Source organism: Lithobates pipiens, unplaced genomic scaffold, assembly GCF_037356315.1.
Source record: "Lithobates pipiens isolate NorthernLeopardFrog02 unplaced genomic scaffold, aLitPip1_a1.2 Scaffold_25, whole genome shotgun sequence".
Classification (NCBI taxonomy): Eukaryota; Metazoa; Chordata; class Amphibia; order Anura; family Ranidae; genus Lithobates; species Lithobates pipiens.
In genome coordinates this window covers 79,519,084-79,538,257 of record NW_027507787.1, presented here as the reverse complement: position 1 = coordinate 79,538,257, position 19,174 = coordinate 79,519,084, and the positions used below count along the sequence as shown (strand labels likewise).

Here is a 19,174-nt window from a genome sequence, read left to right as displayed (position 1 = left end):
CCACAGACCCCCACAACCACCGGACAAGGGTTGTGAGGATGAGGCCCTTTTCCTGTTCGGTATGTTCTGGTGCGAACCGAACCTGGGGGTGTTTGGCTCATCCCTACTTCCTAACGGGCTCCTAATGGGCTTCTAATACTTTTACTTTTGTAAACTTTGTTATGATACATAGACAGAAAAAATAGTGTTTTAAAGCCGATTTTTAATTCACTAGTCTTGTTCTTTTGGATATTAAATATGCCCTGTAATTGAATTACATTTTAAAGTAAAAAATGCCAAGCCACAGATCATCAACCTTTTTTGCAGGCAATTACATTTCAATACTCAAGAAATGCTGTCTCTAATTTTGCTCTTTGTAAATCTTGTTTCTTCAGGGTCGCATAACAGGATTAACTGGGATTATGGAGTTTAGGGAGGATGGCTCCAATCCACATGTACAATTTGAAATTCTTGGAACAAGCTACAGTGAGACGTTTGGCAAAGATGTGCGGCGGGTAAATACTATTATTTGTTTATTTTAGGTAAAAGTGGGTTTTAACATAATTCAAGTAGTGTTTCTGGAAACTTGAATTGCTAATCAGTGTTATGAGAAATAGCAGAACAAAAGGCCAACTGGATAATTTTTATTTAGGAATGAATGAAAAAAATGAAAATATGTTAACCTGTGTCAGTGTTAATTTAAATATACTGTATACTGCAGACAAAAGTGAACATTAAGCTGTGAAATACACACTGAGCACAATTTGAGGCTTCTGTCTCTTCCAGATTTAGCTTAGGGATTTTGGATCCCCCACTTCTTAAAATCACCTTGTTGTCAATAATCTTATGTTTCCCACCATTTTCATGAGAGGGTGGTTCCTGAAGCTTGTGCCAATTAGATTTCTTAAAAAAATGTTCTTTAACATTGTTATTGTATATGAGAGAAACGGGAAAGAGCATGCAAGGGGTGTGTTATGCCGTGTACACATGGTCAAACAATCCGGTGGAAAAGTCCGGCGGACTCGAGTCCGCTGGACAATCCGCCCGCGTGTGAGCTCCGGCGGACTTTTTTTACCCAAAAGTCCAGCGGACTTAGAAAGTCGTTTGCACCAAAATTTGTCCGCCGGACTGTGCTAGTCCGCCATACTTTTGAAATGAAGGGACTTTCCCGCGCATGGAGAAAAGTCCGTTCATTTTGAGCACAGCCGGGACTAGCGAAGTTAGCCGGGCCTCTGCGCCTTCTTCTAGCTCTTTTACAAGCGGTGGCCCGGTCTTCTATCGCCAATGTCGCCGCTGTCTTCGCCACCTTCTGTACTTCTCTTCTTGAGCTGTTGACTCGTTGCTAACAATGACAGGGACACGGCGTGCGGCGACTTATATAGGGACATTGCTGGAACTGTGACATCATAATGGGCGGGGAAATCACCCAGCGATGTCCCTATATAAGTCGCCGCACGCCGCATCCCTGTCATTGTGGCCAGACAGCGATGAGTCAACATTTCAAGAACAGAAGGCGGCGAAGACAGCAGCGATAGAAGACCACGCCACTGCTTGTAAAAGAGCTAGAAGAAGGCACGGAGGCCAAGGCAAGAAGAACCAAAGAGGGGGAAAAGACCCCCGAAGAGGGGGACAAGACCCCCCAAGTCGGAAGAAGACCCCCGGACGTCAGAGAAGAAGACCCCCAAGACGGAAGAAGACCCCTGGAGCTGTGCAATAAACTATTTTCGACCCTTGTGTGTTGTGTTTTATTTACATTTTTTTCACAGGTGAATGGGTAGGGGTACATTGTACCCCATACTCATTCACATAGGGTGGGGGGCCGGTATCTGGGGGCCCCCTTATTAAAGGGGGCTCCCGGATTCCGATAACTCCCACCCGCAGACCCCGACAACCAACGGCCAGGGTTGTCGGGAAGAGGCCCTTGTCCTCATCAACATGGGGACAAAGTGCTTTGGGGTGGGGGGGCGCAAGCCCCCCCTTTCCCAAAGCACCCCCCCATGTTGAGAGCACACGGCCTGGTACAGCTCAGGAGGGGGGGCGCTCACTCTTCACCACCCCCTTTCCTGACCGGCCCAGTAGCGTGCTCGGATAAGGGGCTGATTTGGACCTAGGGTCCGACCTTAAAGAGGAAGCCCTATGCAGTTTTTTCAGTGTAGGGCTTCCCCTTTAACTCCATACCAGGTGACGGTATGTGTGGGCAAGTCCGTTCATTTCAAAAGTACGGCGGATAGTCCAGCGGACTATGTCTGCTGGCCTAGTCCGCCGGAAAAGTCCCATGTGTGGGCAGGTCCACTGGTTCGGACAGTCCGGCGGACTTTACGGCGTTTTTTCCGCCAGACTAAGTCAGCCAGATAGTCTGATTGTGTGTATGCGGCATTAGGGAGAATTTCACAAGTCACCAGATTGAGGGAAGAAAATCGAGGTGGACTGGTCTGTAGCTGTGCCTGGATCAAAAATTGGTCAGATTCCCTGTACACATTTCAAGAATTACTATTACATTTTGACTACAGTGTGCCTTTAATGTAAGCATCTCAGTATTTTAGGCTTATTAAACTAAACATATGATAATAAAATGCAGAACTAGAATTAACTTTGGTTAAAGTACATGTCAAAACAATTATTCAATACAGAGATTTAGACTCCTAAATTTTATGCACAGATTTGTATACAGAAATTTTTGCTGTAACAGTATGAGCTTGTCCCACCTTTCACCACCTACTGGGCTTCCCTTTTGTTCCCTTAGCATGATTGGTGATCTATAAAGAGATCCAAAGTAAAATGTGGGTTGGTGCATGGAAGACGTGTATCAATAAAACCTGTACCTATAGTTTCATTCGCCTATATTTAATAAAGCTATGGATCATTTCAACATACTGTATGGTATTTTGTTGAGTTTAACCTCTGATAATACATTTTGTTTATACTATTTTTTGTTAACATTGAACATTTTTTGTAATGGGTTTCCTTTAAAGAAAATCCCAGGGAAAATGCAGCTGGACATTATTTATGAAAAACTTTTTAATTGAATTCAAATCTTGTTTGAAACTTTTAAAAAGATTATATATTTTGGTTTCAGTTTATCAAACTGTCTTTATGGCTCCTTCCTCGTGGGTCTAATCCAGTTATTGATAGGTGTCTTTCACACTGTTGGACCGTTCAGGTCCGCCTGTTAGTTTTGACGGCAGACCTGAACGGGCGCTCCATGCTGGTCTATGGAGCGACGGATGTCAGAGGTGGCATGTCCGCTGACATCCGACGCGGTCCGATCCGCCAAAATCAGAAGGATGGCCCTACATCTAGATCTATCGCTGGCAGATTAGATTGTGTGAGATCTGATAAAAACAGACATGCTGTCCGTTTTCATCCGATCTCTCCATAGAATCCAGTGACGCTCAACAAGCCCCTCCCCACTCAGTGAGCACAGAGGGACCTGTCATCCGCCGGCTCAATGGAGATCAACAGAGAGATCTCCCGCTGAGCTGGCGGACAGAGGCGGACTTTGTGCAAAAGCAGATCCACCTCATCTGAATGAGGCCATAAGCTTATAGTAAAGGTAGCAAGGTATAGTAAGGGTTTCTAAGGTAGCCTGAATGAATGCCTGACATTCATTGACCTTTAATATAAGGATTTTGATAGCATTGACTATTTATGGGATGGTCGCACATTGGAGTTGTTTAACTGTCATCTAACAAAAAAAAAAAAAATGCAGCTACCTATATTAGTCTAAATAATTTATTTTATTTTTTTAACATACATCCTTGAAAATACACAAATGTAAACTATGTCCGTTTTAGTATGTACCATAAAATGTTTTATATTTACCCTTGAGAGAAGGTAAAATAACTAAAGGCAAATTTGTTCAGTGCATACTGGATATTGGTTTTTCAGGTGATAGATATACTCCTAGTTTAAAATAAATGCTTACCTTGGCAGAATTATAAAAGCAATAACTATCTTTGATAATATGTAACGGTTCAATATATTTTCAGTTTCCTCTTTTCCTATTTTCCACCTTTGTTTTACAGCAGAAACATTAAAAAAGTTATGAATAATGTACAGACATTGAGATATTTAGACAGAAAAAGGGATATGGACCAGGAAACAAATTTGAAGTTTGAAGTGTTATAGTAATTGGTGATAATGAATGAACACAATCTGCAATTCAGAAATGTATTTGAATATTTGCATGGGTATCCTATCTGAACTCTGGGGACTCATCTAATTCAGGAATACGGGTAATCATGATTTCAGAATTTTATGATTCTCTGCAGACAGGATAAAACTGAAGACATATTTAAATCTCACTAGGCTAACTTGTCAGGTTTAGGACTATATGGGCAAATAACTAGTGATATATGAGATTGTCACTAATAACACATCTGCAGTTGTGATAGTCAATGAAGAACATATTTAGATTTATCAATGGTCGTAGTCTGACCTCTAATAGATAGATTAGCTGGAATGCTAGTCTATTTACTCTTTATCTATGTAATATTAAATTGATGCCCTCCATCAAGATAACTTTGACAAAGAAGTATGGAGTTTTTGGAGCCACAAATGTGGATAGAATCATCGTATTCTAGACAAGAGATCTCCAAACTATAGTCCATGGGCCTTATTTTGCTCACTTCAAGAATTTATCTAGCCTACATCATCCCTAGCTGTGGTTAGTGTATCATAACATTGGAGTCCAGAGCATCAACTGCCAGCCAGTTATGACCTCTGCAGTCCCCAACCAATGTAGACCCCCCCCCCCCCCCCACTGTGGTTGGTTGCTAGGGCTGATGGAATCCTAGCTCCAGCTACAGGAGGAATGACCTTCCTCTGTCCACACCAGTTTTGCTTCCCAGCTTTTGCCCTGTTTCTCTGCCTCTTGAAAGTAAGGTGGGGGGGGGGGGGGGGGGTTTGTTGGCCATACAGGGACATAAGGGGGAATCTGATGTATACACCTATTGGTCATATTTGACAAAAAAAAAATAGTTGGCGATGAGACTTTAAAGGTGTGATCTCTTAATTAATTAGATGCAGATATATTAAGGTTAAAATCATTATTTTATCAGGAAACACAGCATAAAATGTGTTAAAAATTGGTACAGCATATGACATTAAAGTAGCGACCTGAATCCCACCCATAAAAAGGCTAAATTCAGAGCCAAGACAATAAATTATGATGATACATCAATAATAATACAGAAACCGATAAACAATATATGTTTACTGGCTGTTCAATGTATATAGCTTCATGTTTCACATCCTTTGCTAACTCAGGAGTTGGGTGCTAAGGATATACAGTGGTGTGAAAAAGTGTTTGCCCCCTTCCTCATTTCCTGTTCCTTAGCATGTTTGTCACACTTAAGTGTTTCGGAACATCAAACCAATTTAAACAATAGTCAAGGACAACACAAGTAAACACAAAATGCAATTTGTAAATTAAGGTGTTTATTATTAAAGGTGAAAAAAAATCCAAACCATCATGGCCCTGTGTGAAAAAGTAATTGCCACCTAAACCTAATAACTGGTTGGGCCACCCTTAGCAGCAAAAACTGCAACCAAGCGTTTGCGATAACGTGCAATGAGGCTTTTACAGCGTCCTGGAGGAATTTTGGCCCACTCATCTTTGCAGAATTGTCCTAATTCAGTTACATTAGAGGGTTTTCGAGCATGAACGGCCTTTTTAAGGTCATACCACAACATCTCAATAGGATTCAGGTCAGGACTTTGGCTAGGCCACTCCAAAGTCTTCATTTTGTTTTTCTTCAGCCATTCGGTGGTGGACTTGCTGGTGTGTTTAGGATCATTGTCCTGCTGCAGAACCCAAGTTCGTTTCAGCTTGAGTACACGAACAGATGGTCAGACATTCTCCTTCAGGATCTCTTGGTAGACAGCAGAATTCATAGTTCCTTTTATCACGGCAAGTCTTCCAGGTCCTGAAGCAGCAAAACAGCCCCAGACCATCACACTACCACCACCATATTTTACTGTTGGTATAATGTTCTTTTTATGAAATGCAGTGTTCCTTCTACGCCAGATATACTTGGACACACACCTTCCAAAGAGTTCCACTTTTGTCTCATCGGTCCACAGAATGTTGTCCCAAAAGTCTTGGGGATCATCAAGATGTGTTGTGGAGAAATTGAGACGAGCTTTGATGTTCTTTTTGCTCAGCAGTGGTTTTCTCCTTGGAACTCTGCCATGCAGGCCATTTTTGCCCAGTCTTTTCCTGATGGTGGAGGCATGAACGCTGACCTTAACTGAGGCCAGTGAGGCCTGCAGTTCCTTGGACGTTGTTGTGGGGTCTTTTGTGACCTCTTGGATGAGTCGTCGCTGAGCTCTTGGGGTAATTTTGGGCGGCCGGCCACTCCTGGGAAGGTTCACCACTGTTCCATGTCTTCGCCATTTGTGAATAATGGCTCTCACTGTGGTTCGCTGGATTCCCAAAGCTTTGGAAATGGCTTTATAACCCTTTCCAGACTGATAGATTTCAATTACTTTCTTTCTCAATTGTTCCTGAATTTCTTTGGGTCTCGGCATGATGTGTAGCTTTTAAGGATCTTCTGGTGGACCTTACTGTGTCAAGCAGCTCCTATTTAAGCGATGCCTTGATTGTGAACAGGTGTGGCAATAATCAGGCCTGGGTGTGGCTAGAGAAATTGAACTCAGGTGTGGACAACCACAGTTATAGTATGTTTTAACAAGGGGGGCAATCACTTTTTCACACAGGGCCATGATGGTTTGGATTTTTTTTCACCTTTAATAATAAACACCTTCATTTACAAATTGCATTTTGTGTTTACTTGTGTTGTCCTTGACTATTGTTTAAATTGGTTTGATGTTCCGAAACACTTAAGTGTGACAAACATGCAAAGGAACAGGAAATGAGGAAGGGGGCAAACACTTTTTCACACCACTGTAGACAATAATATAAAATTACATATAGAAAAAATTTAGGGAACATGGTTAGCAATTTATGGCAGACATGCCCACAGGGAGAGGCAAACAGTAACATGTTGTAGATATCAAATATCAACGCATGGCATGCAGGACCCCACAAAACCCTAGGCATCAGCAGACTAACCAAAGGTAGGTGGAGACATATCACCAGGACAATAGTTTTATTTGTCTAAAAATAAAAGAAAACGGGTACATAACTATACTAAAGTTCACTAAATATGTGTAACAGAGAAAATATAACAGAGATAGAGTACCCCCCACAACATACCATGTCAATGCATGAGAAAAAAGTATACACATTTATGAGATAAAGAGAGGATTCGGTCCAAAGACCTAGGGCATCCAAAATGAAGATATCAAAATATTAACCAAAAAACATATGGTGATATTTTTGCTTCCATGCCAGGCCAAGTAGATTGAAACTGTCCCAACTATGAACTTGTGCATGGTTATCTACCCCCTGTTTTTTTAATTTTTACATAAATAAAACCTTTGCCCTGGTGATATGCCTCCACCTTGCTATAGATATCAAAAATGTAACCTTTTGCCTCAGGTGTGGTGTTTAGTAATAAAAATGACTCTTCTCTTGGCTAATCTTGTAGGTATAGTGCACAACAGTCAGTCTTTGGGTAGCCTGAAACCTGGGGTTTTGTTTGGGTCCTCCATACCCTGTGTTGATTTTTAAAGCCTATTGGCTCCATATTTTAACAGCATTCTTTAGCATTTACACCATAGCTTGCTAACCATGTTCACTATGTTTTTTCTATATGTCATTTTATATTTTATATTTTTTTTCTGTATTGTTGTGTTTTTTTTTCCACAAAAAAGATGTTATGAAAATAATGAAGTTGTTTTTTTTTTTAAACATATTTTTATTAGATTTTAGCAAAATACAAAGAGCAAGTCAATTGACAGTTAGTAGTAGATACAAGTAGTCAGGCATTAGGATAAGACCCAAACATTAGTGTAAGCGAAAGAAAAGAAAAGAAAAAGGGGGGGGAGAGAAAAGAAGAGAGAATGGTAAGAGGGGGGGGGGGGGGGGGGTTGTATGCCATCTCAATTCCAGCATAGTATAGTAAACCACAATTGCAAAGAAAAATGACAATAACAACAATAGGTGACCCGATCCCACCATGACCAGTTATTAGGCGTATAAAGTAGTGTTGGTAGACCTGTGGAAGTCCAGGAAGTATGAGCAAGTAGTTGATTTGTAGACAATAGATCAGCAGCCTATGAAGCGAGTGCAGGACCAGCACAGTCCAGAGTATAGCCATTGGGCTTATGGTGGATAATGCACGGTGTTGAGGGGGTGGGTAGGAAGATAGGAGGTCGATAATTTAAGCTTCCCCAGCGTGTTCCTGAGGTTACGTTTGAGGTACCAGTCGGTATATCTGAAAGGGTGTATGAGAGGTGGAATGTCTGCAGGACAAAATGACTGTTCAATGTAATTTTTCCACCGTGAGAAGAACCGGGCAGTGGACTGGAAATGTGAGGATATAGTATCAAGTCTTTCCATATAGAACAAGGACAGGAGAGCTTGTTTCACTCCATGGAGACTCGGAGGAGACGAGTTGATCCAATGTTTCATAATGGTTCTTCGAGCAGCTAGCAGACAAACGTGTGTCCAATGGGAGAGCGCCAGAGATCCTGGTTGCGATCTTGGAGGGTTAGCGGGGTCACAGCTGAACAAGCAGGTAAGTTGATCTTTAGGCAGATGTACATTAGTAATGGTGAATATGTAATTCAGCACTGAGTCCCAGAAGGCGGAAATTGAAGTACAGTCCCAGAGGCGATGAAGCAGGGTAGGGCGATCAAAAGAGCACCATGGGCACTTGGATTGGGAGGGATCTCCATTGGTTGTGTGAAATGGATAGTAAGCCCTATGGATACGTTTGAATTGAGTTTCCCGCCAGATTTCAGAAATTATGAGTTTATGGATGAGTCTGTAGCCCTGTAGAATATTATCCGAGAGGCTCATGTCACCAAGGATGGAAGCCCAATTCTTGAAGGGAGCAAGGTGATATTTGTCAGCTTGGTAGGTGATCAGCTGAGTATAGAGATCGGAGACAGAATAATGGTCTTGTTGAAGCATAGAGTCCAAGGGGGATGTAGAGCAAGAGTCCGGCCGAGTCCCTCCTATAGTTTGCAAATAGTGGGTCAGTTGGTAATAGTGAAACACCTGAGAGAGAGGGAGGGAGTATTCATGAGCCAAGGCTTGGTAGGGTTTGAGTCGTCCTCGAGCATGGTCATAAAGGGAGGCTACTGTGGTAAGACCTTTTGCGCCCCAGAGTGTAAAGGCCGGATGGGCCGTGGAGGGGGGAAACATTGGGTTTCCTTGGATGGTCAGGTGTTTGGATATACAGTGGTGTGAAAAAGTGTTTGCCTCCTTCCTCATTTCCTGTTCCTTTGCATGTTTGTCACACTTAAGTGTTTCGGAACATCAAACCAATTTAAACAATAGTCAAGGACAACACAAGTAAACACAAAATGCAATTTGTAAATGAAGGTGTTTATTATTAAAGGTGAAAAAAAAATCCAAACCATCATGGCCCTGTGTGAAAAAGTGATTGCCCCCCTTGTTAAAACATACTATAACTGTGGTTGTCCACACCTGAGTTCAATTTCTCTAGCCACACCCAGGCCTGATTATTGCCACACCTGTTCACAATCAAGGCATCACTTAAATAGGAGCTGCTTGACACAGTAAGGTCCACCAGAAGATCCTTAAAAGCTACACATCATGCCGAGACCCAAAGAAATTCAGGAACAATTGAGAAAGAAAGTAATTGAGATCTATCAGTCTGGAAAGGGTTATAAAGCCATTTCCAAAGCTTTGGGAATCCAGCGAACCACAGTGAGAGCCATTATCCACAAATGGCGAAGACATGGAACAGTGGTGAACCTTCCCAGGAGTGGCCGGCCGCCCAAAATTACCCCAAGAGCGCAGCGACGACTCATCCAAGAGGTCACAAAAGACCCCACAACAACGTCCAAGGAACTGCAGGCCTCACTTGCCTCAGTTAAGGTCAGCGTTCATGCCTCCACCATCAGGAAAAGACTGGGCAAAAATGGCCTGCATGGCAGAGTTCCAAGGAGAAAACCACTGCTGAGCAAAAAGAACATCAAAGCTCGTCTCAATTTCTCCACAACACATCTTGATGATCCCCAAGACTTTTGGGACAACATTCTGTGGACCGATGAGACAAAAGTGGAACTCTTTGGAAGGTGTGTGTCCAAGTATATCTGGCGTAGAAGGAACACTGCATTTCATAAAAAGAACATTATACCAACAGTAAAATATGGTGGTGGTAGTATGATGGTCTGGGGCTGTTTTGCTGCTTCAGGACCTGGAAGACTTGCCATGATAAAAGGAACTATGAATTCTGCTGTCTACCAAGAGATCCTGAAGGAGAATGTCCGACCATCTGTTCGTGTATTCAAGCTGAAACGAACTTGGGTTCTGCAGCAGGACAATGATCCTAAACACACCAGCAAGTCCACCACCGAATGGCTGAAGAAAAACAAAATGAAGACTTTGGAGTGGCCTAGCCAAAGTCCTGACCTGAATCCTATTGAGATGTTGTGGTATGACCTTAAAAAGGCCGTTCATGCTCGAAAACCCTCTAATGTAACTGAATTAGGACAATTCTGCAAAGATGAGTGGGCCAAAATTCCTCCAGGACGCTGTAAAAGCCTCATTGTACGTTATCGCAAACGCTTGGTTGCAGTTGTTGCTGCTAAGGGTGACCCAACCAGTTATTAGGTTTAGGGGGCAATCACTTTTTCACACAGGGCCATGATGGTTTGGATTTATTTTCACCTTTAATAATAAACACCTTCATTTACAAATTGCATTTTGTGTTTACTTGTGTTGTCCTTGACTATTGTTTAAATTGGTTTGATGTTCCGAAACACTTAAGTGTGACAAACATGCAAAGGAACAGGAAATGATGAAGGGGGCAAACACTTTTTCACACCACTGTATTTGTAGGTAGTCCCATGAGTTTTCTAGCTTCCCTCCAGGCTATCACTGTATCACAAACAAGTACATTCATTTTGAGGTGTCCTGGGAGGACATGCAAATTGGAATGGAAAACAGCAGGGAGAGTATATGCTTTTTCAAGATCGTGGTTTGAATATCTAGATTTGCCTACTATCCAATCTAACCCCTGACGTAATAGGCAGGAGAGATTGTAGAAGTGAATATTGGGCAGGCCAGCCCCTCCCTCAGACTTCGGGAGACATAATTTCTGAAGAGCAATGCGAGGCTTTTTGTTGGCCCAAAGGAAGGCATTGAGGGCTTTGTGCATTTTTTGTATATCGGAGTGTTTTATTAAAAGTGGGATAGTTTGCATCGGATACAAAAGTCTCGCAAAGGAGACCATCTTGAAAAGATGACATCTCCCAAAGAGTGAAAGCGGCAGGCCTGCCCAAGACTCCAGTTCCTGCACAATTTTAGCAATCAGTGGAGGATAATTGAGGGAATACAGTGATGAAGGTTCTCTACCAATGCATATACCCAAGTACGTGATGTATTGACGTGCTAGAGTGAAGGGCGAAGAGGATTGCCAGATTTTGGCTTTACGCGGATTCAGGGCTAGGACTTCGCATTTATCATAGTTGATTCGAAACCCAGAGCAGAGCCGGAAGGTTGTAAATAGATCACGGAGGGTGTCAAAATCGGTTGAAGGTTTAGATGAAAAAAGGAGGATGTCATCCGCAAAAAGAGCGGATTGTAACTTTTGATTGTTGATGGGGATACCACTTACGCCTTCGGGGGAATTTAGGATTCTACACAGGGGTTCAATGGCCAAATTAAAGAGAAGGGGAGAGAGGGGACAGCCTTGCCTCGTGCCTTTAGTAAGAGGAATGGTTGGAGAGACGAAATCTGGAGTCACCAATCTAGCAGTCGGGGCATCGTACATCTGGCGTAGGAAATTCAGGACTGGACCCGAGAAGCCAAAAGTCTGGAGTACTGTGAACAACCAGGTAAAGTTAATATTATCAAAGGCCTTCTCGGCGTCAATAGAGATAATGGCCATATCACAGTCCGGATTTTGTTTGGCACATTCCAATGCCAGGAGCACCTTGCGAATGTTAAGAGTTGCAGATCTACCAGTGGTGAAACCAGATTGGGCTGGGTGAAGAAGGGAGGGAAGGAGTATGGCTAGACGGGAGGCAATAATTTTGGACAAGATCTTTACATCAACGTTTATTAGGGATATAGGTCTGTAGGAACCCGGGAGGGAGGGGTCTTTGCCTTTTTTTGCTATCAATTTAATATGCGCTTGGGAGCCCGTGGGGAGATAGGAACCCCCATGCCAGAGAGTAGAGAATACTTTGCATAAGGTGTCAGGGAGAAAGTCTTGAGTAAGTTTATAAAATTCCGCAGTATAACCGTCGGGTCCCGGAGCTTTGGAAGAGGACAGGGATTTTATAGTTGACTTAACATCTTCTAATGTGATGGGGGCGTTAATGGCCTTTAATTGTGGGGTAGTTAGTTTCGGCAGGTGGATCTTGGATAACATATGATCTGCTAAGGATTGATCAATAGGGTCTTCAGCATACAAGGACGTGTAATATTCAGTAAGGATGGTACTAATTTCTTTAGGAGTAGAAGCTAGAGACCCATCAGTGCGTTTTAAGGTAAGAATATAGGTGGGGCGATAAAAACCTGAGCAGAGTCTGGATAGAAGTTTGCCTGCCTTGTTGCCATATTTATGGAGATGTAGGGTATGGAAGGAGGAGGTTATACGTTCTTGAGCGTCAGCCCACAGGTCAAAGTCCTGCTTGGCTAGTTGCCAGGCAGCGACGTTGGCAGGAGTACAGCTGCGCAAGAGGTTTAAGTGCATGGAGCGTAATTTGTTGCTGGCTAATAAATATTGCTGTTTAGAGTGTCGCTTGTATCGGGAAACATAGGCTATGATTTTGCCTCTGAGGTAGGCCTTACCCGTTTCCCAAAAAAGATTGGGGTCAACTAAATGTGCGCTATTAGTTTCTGTATATTCTGTCCAGCTAGAGAGAAGCATCTGTTTAAAATCCTCGCTTTCGGCTAGGTGAGAGGGGAAGCGCCATGAGGGTGATGGTGAAGAGGGCTTAGCATGTAGTACACGGACCAAGACTGGGCTATGGTCTGTGATCACCATGTCTTTAATTTCTGGGTCTCTGATGAACGACAACAGAGGTGGGGATGCAAAAAAGTAATCGAGTCGCGAGAAAGATTTGTGGGGGGGTAAGAAAAAAGTGAATTCCCGATCGGTGGGATGGGTTAGGCGCCAAACATCAGTGAACTGTAGAGAGGAAAATGTTCTGTCCAAGGGAGTGGCGATTGATGTGTGGGGACTGGCCGTAGAAGAGGAAGAAGGATCCCGGTATTGCCTGTCTTCAAGTGGATTAATGACAGAGTTGAAGTCACCACCAACTAGGTGTAGAGCTTCAGGTATGCGTGATATCCAGGCCAACATGTCCTGGAAAAACGCTGCGTCAGGTGAGTTAGGGGCGTAAATGTTGGTGAGAGCTATGTCTTTGGTAGCCAGGGTGAGATGTAAGGTAAGCATACGACCACTTGAGTCAGTTCGGACGTCTCGTGTCGTGTAGCGGAGGTGTTTGTGTAGCAGGATAGCTACACCCACCTTACGGCCATCAGCTGGTGAACCATAGACCTCTCCGACCCAGAGTTTTCGTAGGCGTAACAGATCAGCGGCTGAAAGATGGGTCTCCTGAAGGAGCGCGACATCTGCCCTCAGACGTTTAAGGTGTCAAAGTATTTTCATACGTTTCGCAGGTGACCGAAGGCCCTTGACATTCCACGTGACCACGGTCAGTTGGTCTCCGCTTGTGTCAGCCATTAGGTGCGTTGGGAGTGTGTAAAAGCATCAATACATTGTCTAAAGGATACATAGAGGGGATCACGGTGTACATGGTAGTGTGCATGGGTAAATATACATAAGATGGCATACAGGACAGGCGGGGAGGAGAAAGAGGCGGAAGGAGAGAGAAGAAGAGAGGGAGAATCAAGAGGAAGGGGATAAGAGGGGGAGAAAGAGGGGGAGAAAGATAGAACAGTAAATCAACCAAACAAGTGCTATCATCAACTTCACCTTTTTCCACACAAGGAACGCTGTGTGAGTGCATCTCCCAGAGAGTGACCGTACCCCCTGGGAGAGGCAGGACTTATACCCCGGGGAGGAGGGAGGGGTAGGACGGGAAGGCCTGGGAAAGTGGGGGAGGGCCAGGGTAAGACCAGGAAGGGAGGGGTGGGAGGGAAGGAGGGGAGGAGAGGAGGGGAGGGAAGACTGAGGAAGGAGGGCGGGGGGAGGGACCGTGGGAGAGACCAGAGGATAATGTCGAAACACTGAGAGCGACGAGATAGTAAAATAAAATAAAATAACAAAAAATAACGTAACAGTGATCGGCCCAGTGGAGGCAACGAGATCAAGACATAGAGTATACAGTACAATAGATAAATACAACCAAGAACTCACAAATCAGGAACAGAAAAACAAAAAAGCGGATGAAGAGTTGCAAACCAATATAATGGAGGCATGCAGGTAAACTTACGAACATACAGAGCACCAACTCCCAGTCTGCGCTGGGTCAATAAGGAGAGCGAAATCGCCAAAGCACAAAACAGTAAAGATGAGTAGTAAGGGGAGATCTTCAGCGTATTTCTGTACGTTGGGGATGGTTTGTGGAGCGACTTCGCTTGTAAGGCGGTTTTTCAGGGCTCACACGTTGAGTGGTAAAAGCATGAGGGTCCAGTGCCGATCCTGGCGAAGGGCTCCTTGTCGAGGGCACATGTGTAGTGTCCATTTCCGCAGGGTAATTGAGAAAGTGTTCCGCTTCAGCAGGGGACGTAAAAGTGCGACGAGTACCATCAGGAGAAGTGACATGGAGTACCGCCGGGTACGCTAAAGTGAACTTAACATGGTTGTTGAAGAGGGCCGCACAGATCGGTGAGAAAGCCTTGCGCATCTTCATGACTTCAATTGAATAGTCTGCGAATAGAAGCAGGCTTACGCCGTCAATAGCCAGGGACCGCTGGGAGCTGGGAGCGGAATTTTTGTAGGATGGCATGTTTATCTGCATAATTGAGATATCTGACAATGACCGCCCTGGGTTTAGAGCGCTTGTCATTAGGATGGCCCAGGCGGTGGGCCCGTTCAACAACACACGGCGTATTGAGGCCCAATTGAGCGGGGATGGCTTCAGCGCAGATGTCTGTTAGCTGCGCATTTGTGATCGACTCAGACAGTCCCACAACCCTCAGGTTGTTCCTTCTAGCGCGATTCTCCAAATCGTCAATTTTGATCCATAAATCTCTATTGGAGTGAGTGAGGCGTGCTATGGCTGCAGACTGTGCTGTGGTGTCATCCTCCATTATGGATATACGTTCCTCTACGTGCGTGAGACGCTGTGACTGTAGATGAAGCTCAGTGCGGAGTTGCTCCATAGCTTTCTGAATGGCCGTGTCAATAGTAGAAGTCAGTGTGGGAGTCAGGAGTGACACTACAGCCTGGGCAATGTCAGCAGAGGGAGCCGTAGCTGTATTGGAGACAGCCGGAGACAGCGGAGGAGGCTCTGTGAGGCAGTGTATTTTGGCTGCTGTCTCGGCCGCGTCCGTCTCAGCGCCGATCGCGGCGGAGAGCGATCGTTGCGCGGATCGCTCCACAAAGCGATCCATCAGCGGCCCGTCGTCTCCCTGAGGCTGGTGGGGGGGTTCCCCGAGGCAGATGGCAGGTTATTGGCCGGTTTCAGGGGGGTGAGCGGTCGGAGCGATGTCCGCTTACCTCCTCCTCATGTGGTGCCGGAACCGGAAGTCCATGAAGTTGTTTTTACAATACAGTACATTCATCATATCATTTGCAATGGTATCCATGACAGAGTAGAATAATGAAATGATACATATTGTTGACGACTCGTAGGATATGGCATGGGTAATTGAGAAAAACAGTAATGCCCCGTACACAATCGAAATTATGGAGGGAAAAAGGTCTGATGGTTTTCCCGATGGAATTCTGATGGAATTCTCCTCAAGCTGTCTTGCCTACACACGGTCACACCAAATTCCGACCGCCAAGAACGCAGTGATGTACAATGCGTACGACAGGACTAGAAAAGGGACGTTTAATAACTAGTAACAAATAGCTTCTGTCTCGTAGTTGAATCTGAGCATGCGTGAGTTTTTGCATGTCAGAATTGCATATACACGATCGGAATTTCTGATAGAAAGTTTTTCCGTTGGGAAAATTAAGAACATGCACTCAAATTTTTGCTGGGAATTAGGCCAGCTACATTTCGATGGAGCATACAAATCGGTCTTTTGAGGGCTGAAATTCTGATCATGTATACATGGCATTAGAAGTAATTTCATTAACAGATCTACTGACCTTGCAATAACAGATAAAAAAGAGAAAAATTTGAAGAACTTGTTCATTTTGGGGCCAACTACCTCGGCTAAAGGGAGTAAATCACCTGAAATCAATATCAACAGGTCTTACAGTGGTAGTAGTGATGTTGGTAAACTCAGTCCCTATTTTATATTTTAGTTCCAAATTGATTATGGTGGGGTGTAAAGTTTGTTCGTGTGTGTAGATAGGGAAAAGGATAGAGAAGAAAAGAGAGAAGGTGAGAGGATGGGGTGAGAGGAAAGAGAGTGAGGGAAGGAGGGAGAAGGAATGAGGGCAAGGGGTAGAGGCTGCCCTCCAAAAGAGGGAAAAGAGGGAGGAGGGAGTGTACAGGGGTGAAGAGGTAAAAGATTCCCTGTTTTTTTTTTTTTAAGAGGGCATGAAAGCAATATAGTATTGGGGTACCCAAATTATGTGTATGGGAAAAATACCAGAGGTGGACGTAGATATTCTATTCCACCCATTGGGGAATATCTGGAGAGTCAGCCAGTGCCCAGAAGGACTGCTGAGTGGGGACAGTGGAGTGAAAGGGAATCGGGTGTCACTGCATGTAAGAAAACAAAAAGGGATAAGCAGATAAGGCATGGGATATAAAAAGGGGATTCAGGTTTCTGGGGGACCCTGAGAGTTAGACAATTGCTGGGATACAAAAAACATCAGTCTATTTTTTAAGGTAGTTTCCTAACCAGTGTTACATTGGGTTAAACAAGAGAGAATCAGTATGGTAACAGACAAATAAACAAGTAAAATATAGAAAATCAAACATAGAAACAACACTACAACTCTGCTTAGCCTCATGGGCTGAACGTAAACCTTTAGGAATATGCCCATGAATAGATCATATAGCCTCTTGGTGTTTCAAGGGGACTGACGCGGTGCGTTAGGTTTGTGTTTATGGGTATATGGGTAAGTATGTTTCTAGGTAGCAGTCGGCATGCAGGGTGTTGGCCTCTAAAATGCAGTTTAGTAACACTATGGTATGGCCTCAGCTAGCTCTCGCTCAGTGGTTCCCACAATAGAGATATGGACCGGAGTGAGAGGGCTGTTAAGGTGCCCAGTGTTTAGGGCCTATGTCCATCAGACAGGGCATGGATAAGTGTATTACTGGGGTTGGCAACTACAGGCTCATTTTGCAAGATCTCAGAGATATTGAGGCTGAGCAGTGGGGGGGGGGGGGGGGCAAGAGGAAGTCATCAACAGCACCAAAACAAGAAAGGTCATCTTGGGTAAGCCCCTGATGTGGATGACCTAATTGTTTGTAGTTCCCCCCTTAGGAGCATTGTAAAACACCCTACTCCATGATAGCGCTATGTCAAGGCACACAATAAAAGCACGGGCCATGCTGGGAAGACCTTGGCATCCAGCTAAGGGTATGTTAGATGAGGGCCAGGTTATTATGAGTTTGCGTACTGGATGTAATCAGTGGTAAGTATTCGTATCTAGATAGTTGGGCGGATGCATTAGTCTCCTGACCGGCTAAGGCCCCGGCTCTTCCCCATATGTTCTCATAGGTTAGTCAATGAAAATAGGTACAATGCAAGTAATATAGAATAAAAAAAAAGGGAGGAGTAATTTTCAGGCACTGGTTAAAGATGGAAGGCAGCTGAGAGGTCTTAGAGAGACTCAGTGACGTGTGGCGTGGAGGTAGCCTATATGGCCAATGTCTCGTTTATCAGTGGTGGTTGCCTGGAGCTTTGGCCTGTAAGTGACAGTCCGCATTACCTGCGGTTGTATTGTTATTAATGAATCAACATATTCAATAATCATTACAGAAATTCTTGTGCTGCCATAAAATTAAGTAGATAATGTGGAGCCTCTGCAACCACCCAAGACGGTGTACAATAGTGTAAAATAGTATAAAAGTGCTGTTTAGGTCCTTTAAATATGCATAATTTTTCGATCTATTTTAGATAGACTAGGGAGCCGTGAGCAACGGGGCACGCATGTGATGTCACACCCAGCAGGGAGTAAGAGTGAGAGCTGCGGTGAGGAGCAGGAGGCGGGGCGCACATAGGCAATGTCATTGTTTGCTGGGAAACCCACGGTCCCAGCAAACCAATGACTGGTACAACACTGGCGGCCTAAGTTCCGGCCAGAAGTGCCCCACGGGCTGTGCTCAGACCGCGGACCGTCATTTAATGACGGTTGTTTTAAACCATGCTGATTACTCTATTTCACTGTTTTGCTGTAATGCAATATACAGTATGTAAGAGTATATGTCCAAGAATTAATAACCTAGAGATATACTACAGGCATACCCTGCTTTAAGTACACTCACTTTATGTACACTCACGAGTATGGACAAACCCACATGTGTACGTATAGTATCTCGAGATTACAGACATCCCCTGCCGCGCAGCCGCAGTATGGCCTGGAAGAGGTGGAGTTGTAACCAGTGAAGAGGCCACAAGTGAAGGCCAGAGTTGCCCACCAGCCATGCCCACCCAAATTTTCCAGCCAGCCCAGAGTTGCTGCCTAAACATAAGTGGATTACTATACAGTACTATAAACTTCACTCCCTGAATCCCCCTCCCCCACTACAGCCCATGGCCCTCCACTATAAGCCCCAATATCCCATCTACAGCCCATGTCAACCCCACTATAACCCCTGACACAGTATATTTTTGTTTTACATACGTGCTCTGGTCCCATTGTGCACATAAAAGTGGGGCATGCCTATATTCTATGTTTTATATGATTTGACATTTATTTTGCATTTTCTATGTCAAAATGCACCACTCTCCAGAAACTCCTGCGGAAGTAACTGACAGTTAAACTCATGCTGTGTACCCAATATAGCCCCACTACTGGACAAGAGCAAAAGCGGGGAGTTCTCA

At 44.2% G+C, this 19,174-nt stretch overlaps 1 protein-coding gene across 3 annotated transcripts in view; it reads left to right on the top strand.

Moving 5' to 3' along the window:
- Window positions 1–19,174, top strand: part of GRID1 (glutamate ionotropic receptor delta type subunit 1) — a 1,763,123-nt gene that overhangs the window by 1,297,956 nt on the left and 445,993 nt on the right. For all 3 annotated transcript variants that reach the window (XM_077454598.1, XM_077454599.1, XM_077454600.1), the window contains exon 8: window positions 375–494. In XM_077454598.1, the coding sequence (XP_077310724.1) occupies window positions 375–494 (120 nt within the window). The remainder of the gene's footprint in view (window positions 1–374; window positions 495–19,174) is intronic.